Here is a 7,682-nt window from a genome sequence, read left to right as displayed (position 1 = left end):
AGGGAGAAGAAAGGGGAGAGGAGAGGAGGAAAACGGGGAAAGGCAGAAACTGCAAAAACGGAGAGGGACGGTGGATGATTTATGCGTTGAAAGTTGTATCACGGCAGGGTCAAAGAGTTCCGGCGAAGAGGAATACAACAAGATGATAACGCCATTCTTCCTGGAGAATTTCTGGGTAGGTGGTGCCTTCTTTTTTTGTTCGCCGTGTTTACACCGGTGCTGTTCCCTGTCCTCTTTTACTACGTTCCCTCCCTATCATGTTCATGTCAACGAGGAATTATGTGACTTTTCAGAGGCACTCGTCTGGTTAGTGGCGTTGTTTCGGTTAAAACGGTGCTGTCCAGTGACACCGGAGTCACTGACCAGCGTCTCCCCCCCCCCAGCCTTAGTTGATTCTCCGGCGAGAATTATTATTTTGCCACCCCGGGATTTGGGCCTCGGTAACCCCTATCTAACTTGAAACTCCCAAGTATCCGCCCCCAGCTTCCGCTAATTGGCTGTCTGGGATTTGCTTGGAATGTTGATGGTTATTTCCACGAATGTGATTGGACGCTGCGCCTGTCACTCACAGCTCTCCGGCCGTGCGCGTCATTTTTCTTCCGTAACAAAGTTGAAGTGAGAGACCAAAATGTTTAATGGGTTCGAGGAAGCGCTTTTAAAACCACGAATTCACGCTGTCACCGCCACAGAGACCGAGCTAATGTTTTCATGGAGCTAACGCTGTTGTCCCTGCGTTGGTCTCACTCACGCCGTCCATGTTGTTAAGTGTTGTCTCAAGGCCTTTAACCCTGCGATAGTCATTTGACGTGGCTACAGAGTAAGGTTGAAAAAGTGAAAGTACGCTCCATGTTTACGTTCGGCCATCACGAACCTGTCTGCTACTGCTATTAGAAGTCATGTTCGTAATTGAGAGTCACTGCTCTAAGCTAATGTCACTTTTACTAAGGTATAACAAACAACTGATAAACACATTTATTTTCTACATGTGGAAGCCCATTTCCGCCAGTGTAAAAAAGAAAAGATCCCACTATCTCAAAATAATGAGATAGTATCTCGAAATAATGAGATAGTATCTCGAAATAACGAGATAGTATCTCAATATTTTGATTTAGTATCTCAATATATTGACTTATACCAAAATAATGACTTAGTATCTCATTTTATTGACTTAGTATCTCAAAATAATGAGATACTATCTCAATATTTTGACTTGGTAATATAATATAATAATATAGTAATATATTGTCATATCTCATAATTTTGAGATAGTATCTCATTATTTTGAGACACTAAGTCAATATATTGAGATACTATCTCATTACTTTGAGATAGTGGGATCTTTTTTTTTTTTTGACACTGGCGGAAATGGGCTTCCATATATACACACATTTATATATGCTGATATTTAAAAACACTAATATTCCATAACATTATAGACAAGTATGTGTGATAGCATGTTGACTGACTTTATATGATGATTGCTTGATCATTACGTATAATTATTCTCTATTTTGAGTCATTAGAGTTTCGCACAATAGCAACTGATAATAAGTATTGCATGAGTCAACAGAGAAGCGCCATGCTGTAGCACTAATGCTAATAAATGTGTTATTTTTCTATGTTCTCATGTATTTTCTGCCCTTAAAAGTCTTATGAAGTCTGAAGAAATGTAAAAACACACATTATCCAGACAGAGTATGTCACAGAGGAATAACCTCCATTCATAAAGTCTGCTCTCTTCCCAAAGGAAGGAAAATACAGCCCTATCTGTGTAACTTAGTTACCGAATGAAAACCGCATTAGGCAAAGTGTTTGAAGTAATTAGATAAGTGTCCTGCTGTCAACCTCCAAAGCCCTTTCTTTCAATGGGGGACTTCATCATTATTGGAAAAGAGCAGCGCTAAGATGCCCCTGATTCTTCAATCTGCCCTTTGTGCCCTGCTGTGGCCCACAAGAGGATCCAGTGATGGCAAAGATCAGCTGTGCGCTTGACATGCAGGCCATGCACGCACACACTTGGCATTCAGTCATGCATTCAATTCCCTTTGACTACAAATCATCAAATCACAAGCAGACACTCACACTTTATAGGCTGTCAGATTTTTAGAAGTTAGTCCACCTGTTTCACTTTTGCAACGCATGCAGGGCTTCCACCCTGTTCTCACTGTGGAGACATTTTTATTGGTTCTTTTCCTTGTTGTCTGCAATCTTGGCTCACATCTCTGATGTGGACATCTCCCCTCAGCTGAATAAACAAGTTCTTGTGGCATTAGGAGCCAGACATATTATAGCCACGTTTCTCCATGTAAGCTCCAGCACCTGATTGGTCACTGGCTGCAACATTTCCGCTTGCTACATGGTCTTAAACTTCTCATTTCCCCTTTTTTTTTTGATGTGTGTGAAATGTGCATGGATGGGTTCGTTCACTCAGCCATGCGGATATAAGCTTTCATAACCGCAGAGTGAGTGCACTGTGTGTTCCTGTCCGACTCTTGCACTTAAAGTGTCTGTCGGTGGATAAGTATGGCAACTTGTAGAAGATGCACTGCTCTAATTTTGGACCCACCATATATCTATGATGAGCTTATGTTTAGAGTGGAGTCTGTTAGCCTGCAGCCTGTCATGGGGAAATGAGATGGCAGCATTATAAGCAAACAGTGTTGATTCAGCCAATAGCCCCAGGATAGCCGTCTTCTCCTTTGTGTCTGTGTTGAGAGTAAGTGAGTGTGTGTGTGTGTGTGTGTGTGTGTGGTCGGTCTATTTGGTTCTCACACAAGTCAGAGTGTGCAAACTTAAGGCCACAATAACGCAGCAAAAGCTGAAGTAAGAAAGAAGAATTGGACAGTGGTGACACTTTTCCTCTTGCATAGATCAGCCAGAATATTAAAGTGGACATATTATGCAAAATCAACTTTTTAATCATTTAAATCCTTATATTTGGGATTGTTCCTGTGAACTTGACACCACATCCCTGGGTGTAAAGTTGTGGTGAAGCTCTTGTACTTTTGTGTTTAGACCACAAACAAAGCCCAGCCTTGTGTGTGTGTGTGCGTGCTTTACCACACATGCTGCTGCATACGTATGTGTTGCTGTCCAACTGATGAGCTGGGACGACCCGGTGCACTGCTCCCAGAGCTCAACAATCACGTGACCCAGGCAGACACCCTGATGTCATGCTTCTGTCTGCTCGCTCAGAGCTCTGGGGTCCACATCTTGTAATCTTGTTAGGCTGCTTCTAAATTCCTCATTCAGAGTGTGTGTGCTCACTCTGTGTCTCCTGCCTTCACCTGGACATTTGGCATGTCAGCTCCACAGTGCAGCACAGAGTTCTACACAAACTTCCAGCCTCAGAGGATTTATCTGTCCAGTGGATACATGTATGTTAGCAATGTGCCTGCTAGAGCCTGCAAATGATCACTTTTCCAAATGCTAACTGCTGTTAGCTCCCACATAGCCTCTGTGGCTGATGTAATTTCCTATCATTTAAGTTTTGTTGTACTTTTTTTTTTTTTTAAGGTGGACCTAAAGAGATACTACTGAACAGGGCTGTTTTGGCAGGGTGATTGAACTGTTGTGGTGCTTCATCCTTATGGTAAAAGCATGTCACCAAAGCATGTCACAGACATGTTTATTAGGACACCAGGGAACTAGGTCAACTTGGAGAAATAGAGTATAACATGTCCCCTTTCAGTAACACAAACTCGGTTGTTTTTTGAGCCAGAAAACCGCACAATACCGATCTCACCAGGACTCTTCCTGTGTGTCGTGGCTTACATTACTGCCTGTCAGGCATCAAACACTGGACAGTGAAACTGGTATTGTGCTGTGAAAAAAAAAAAGGGGTGAATTTGTGTCCTCTGCTCGGCAGATGTTACATGATAAACCGCAGCACTGTGGTTTTGTCTAACTGCCCTTTAAAGGTGGTGTTTTTAGATTAGGAGGTGTCGGCGATGTAGCAGCTTCAACTGCATTGATTTTACTTTATAATTGTGTTGTATGTGAGACCAGTTGAAGGCAATGTGTGCTACTGATATAATGCACATCTTCAGGAGTCTACTTTCTTTTGCTGAAACTGAGCGCGACATTCATTAGCTATTGATGTGTTATTCCTGAGCAATTATAAAGATGTATTACCATACAACAACACAAATGTTAGTTCAGTAGGCAGAACAAGGTAATGTCTTGAAGAATCACTTATTGGACAGATAAATCCTCTGAGGCTGGAAGTTTTTGTAGGACTCTGTGCTGCACTGTGGAGCCAAGAATATAACTTTTTGCGGGCTTAAAAATGTGATTTTTGCATAATATGGGACCTTTAAAATAGAGTAAAACACTACAGACGAACTAATCATCAGACAACACATTTTTAGTGTGTAAAATTTGTCATTGCATGACAATAACACAAAAAACCCAAGATACTCCAACCATTCTACATGTGCACTTAAAATAACCCAAAAGTATGCAGACTTTAACAATGTTAATCTACTACAAGCACATGGCATCAGTCCACAGTACTCACAACAAAACAAATCATACATTGTTGATGAAAGTTTGGTTGCGTAGACTTCAGGAAACAGGTGGCAAAATCAAGATAAAACCCCCAAACAAAATAAAGATTAAAATCTTTTTCTGTTTGTGTTCCTTGTCATGCTGTCTGGTTTTTCAACCAGCATACAATGCATTTTTGCTTTTCATTTTCTGTTATTATATACCACTGTATAACCCGGAGCTATAGTTTATTGCTCTATATTAAATTCTGCATTTCATAGTGAAGCTGCTGCTGCTTCTTTTTTCCATCCAGCCCGGGCTGCTCATGAGTGAGACGGCTCTTCCCAGCATAAACATTAGTGCTTGTTCAATTATGACGTGAGATCTCTGCAGCCCTCAGGCTGTTACCTAGATTTTTTTTCCCTCTCCAGCCTTAAGCACACAAACCTGCCGAGTGTCCTGCAGTTTGCGTAGACTACAGGACATAGTGCAGTGTGCCACAGCCAGAATTGATCAACTCTTGTTATTCAACCCCACACTTCAAACATAATAGCCAGATTCTGAGTTTATTCAATGCTCCATAAAACACTGGCAAACTCTGGTGTGACCTCTCGCTGCCACCGTTCATATCTGTTCATGACCATCGATACCTAGCAACTAATTAACAGTTTCTTTATTGACTAATGCAGTAAATGACGTTATGTTAGGTTTGTTCAAGGTGAGGTCTTCACGTTCTCAGCCTTTGCTTTGTTGGGTGAATTTTTTTACGTCTGATTCCAGCATATTGTTGCCCTGTGCAAACTCGAAAAAACTCCAAAAAACGCCCAGAGCTGTTTTCCTGTGTTTGTTTTTATTTTTCTTTGTATTCATCGACATCACATTCCACATGAGCACACTGGTAGCACAGAATGGACTTTCTTCCTGTGGCCGTTGAGCTCTCTTTGGAGCCGCGTGACTTTGATCACTTCCCTGTTTTTCAGATCGATTGGCCAATCACCAGTGTTTCTCATGCGCAGTCTAGTGCGGGTCAGTGTTATGATCTGTCTCACCTTCCTGTCATGTCATCATCACAGTAGTTTTTTGCCTGTCTTGCTCTTTGTTGCAGGCAGCGAAACAGCTGAACTTGTCCTTTTATGAACGGTTATCTCGCCATAGCAGGAAACACATCTCGGTGGTCTGCTCAGTGGGGTAAAATTTCGAATTGGTGAGCTGTGGACATGAGAAGAATGCTTTTCTTTTCATGTCTATTTGCTCTGTAAACACGATGCTATTGGAACTAGCTGTGATTTTTATTTTGACACAAACTTCCTAACCTCTCATGTTTGTCTGTGTGGGAAAACAAGACTGAACCCATGGGTTACACCGGCACCGCTGTCTGTTGTTGCTTCTCTACCAAACTGCTGACAGCAGATTGCCTCAGGAATAAGGAAGTATCTGTGACTAGTGTCTTGGGTTGCTTTACAAGAATGTTGGCACACAGATTGAGACAGGAATGTGGAGGAACCTTAAATGACAGAGACGTTATCATGTCGACGTCCGCCATTGCTGAAGCGAAACTATGACTTTGCATATTTTGTCTTTGTGATCAGACCTTTGGGTGGAGGGAGTGCTTCAGTCCTCTCGGTAATGATTGGCAAAAATCAATCAATTACAATGAAAACTGGCAATGAAAACTGGCTGCTACTTCAGTATGCTGTTGTGATGCTATGCCTGTAACCTGTCTGTTCTCTCGGATAATCCGTCTCTTTTGTGGTTTGTATGTAGCCCCTCACACTGATGCAGCAGTTTAAAGGTCCCATATTATGCATTATCAACTTTTAAATAATTTGAATCCTTATATTGTGGACTCTGGAGGACTCACTCATGTTTTTGTGGTCCTCCTCAGAGTAAGTACAGGAGATAAAACACGCATTGTTGACTTCCGCGCTCATTGGGACGTCACAATGCGCTAAATTCCTTGAATGTTTGTCTAGCGGAGCTCCGCTTTGTCCGTAAAACACGCGAGAGTGCTGGAGACAGTATCCGAAAACCGTCAGCGAAAAGTTCCATTCTTTGTTCCACGTTGCAGCACAGAGTCCTACACCAACATCCACATATGACGGCAATGTGCCTGCTAGAGCCTGCAAATGATCACTTTTCCAAATGCTAAATTCTGTTAGCTCCCAGTAGCCTCTGTGGCTTATGTCATTTCCTGTCCCTTAAGTTTTGTTTAACTTTCTTTTAAGGTGGACATAAAGAGATACTACTAAACAGAGCGTTCTGAACAGGTCTGTTTTGGCAGGGTGATTGAACTGCCGTGGTGCTTCATCCTTATGGTAATTTGACCAAAGCATGTCACATACATGTTCATGAGGACACCAGGGAACTAGGTTAACTTGGAGAAATAGGGTATAATATGAGTCCTTCAATGAAAGATGAATGGCGTAAGCGATTATTTTTCTCAGAAATGGCCAAATCAAAGCTGCAGTGTGAAATGTGGGATAACCTACTTACCTCAGATGTCAACTCTGTGTAAACACATGCTTTGAAGACGATCACATTTTTGTAAACCAACAGAGCTCTTATTAGTAATACAGACTCAATGAAAGTAGTGTTCGGTAAATAAAAGACATGTATTATGAACTGATTTGTCATCAGGCTGCTTTGTTGACGTCTTTAGCTTGCTTAGTCTACGTGAGCCAGCTTTTTTAAATCAGCCTTAGCGTTTCATTTCAGACAGTTTGTAATTATATAGGATATTGCCTGGCCTCAATCATCCATTATCTCGTCTGCTTATCCTTTGAGGGTCCTGAGGGATCTGAAGCCAATCATAGCTGTTACCGGGTGAGTGGCAGTGTGTTTCACCCTGGACATACAGGGACACAGACTCACACTTTTTAAAGAGTCCAGTAAACCTCATCCCATTCTACATGTCTGTGTACTGTGGGAGGAAGATGGAGTTCTCAGAGAAACACTCACACACAAAGAAAAAAAATGCAAACTCTGCACAGAAAAGAACTTGTCGAACCAGAATTCAAACCAGGAAACTTTTTACTTTTTACGAAACCAGTGCACTTTCTTCAACTGTTAAAATTTTCGTAAATAAATCAAATTCAGTTAAGCGTTAATAATGCATTATTGAAACACACAACTTTTTTCTTGATTTAAATTTTAAACATTGCACATAATCAGCACTGAAGTCATGTGAGCCGAAT

The 7,682-nt window shown here is 41.6% G+C and overlaps 1 protein-coding gene across 1 annotated transcript in view; it reads left to right on the top strand.

Moving 5' to 3' along the window:
- The window catches only part of fcho2 (FCH and mu domain containing endocytic adaptor 2), a 44,616-nt gene continuing 36,934 nt past the window's right edge, over window positions 1-7,682 (top strand). The window contains exon 1 of the mRNA XM_083899797.1: window positions 1-175. Coding sequence (XP_083755923.1) covers window positions 143-175 — 33 coding nt within the window. The 5' untranslated portion in view covers window positions 1-142. The remainder of the gene's footprint in view (window positions 176-7,682) is intronic.

The sequence above is a fragment of the Microchirus variegatus genome, assembly GCF_963457635.1.
Source record: "Microchirus variegatus genome assembly, chromosome: 1".
NCBI lineage: Eukaryota > Metazoa > Chordata > Actinopteri > Pleuronectiformes > Soleidae > Microchirus > Microchirus variegatus.
This window is presented reverse-complemented; position numbering and strand designations above follow the sequence as displayed.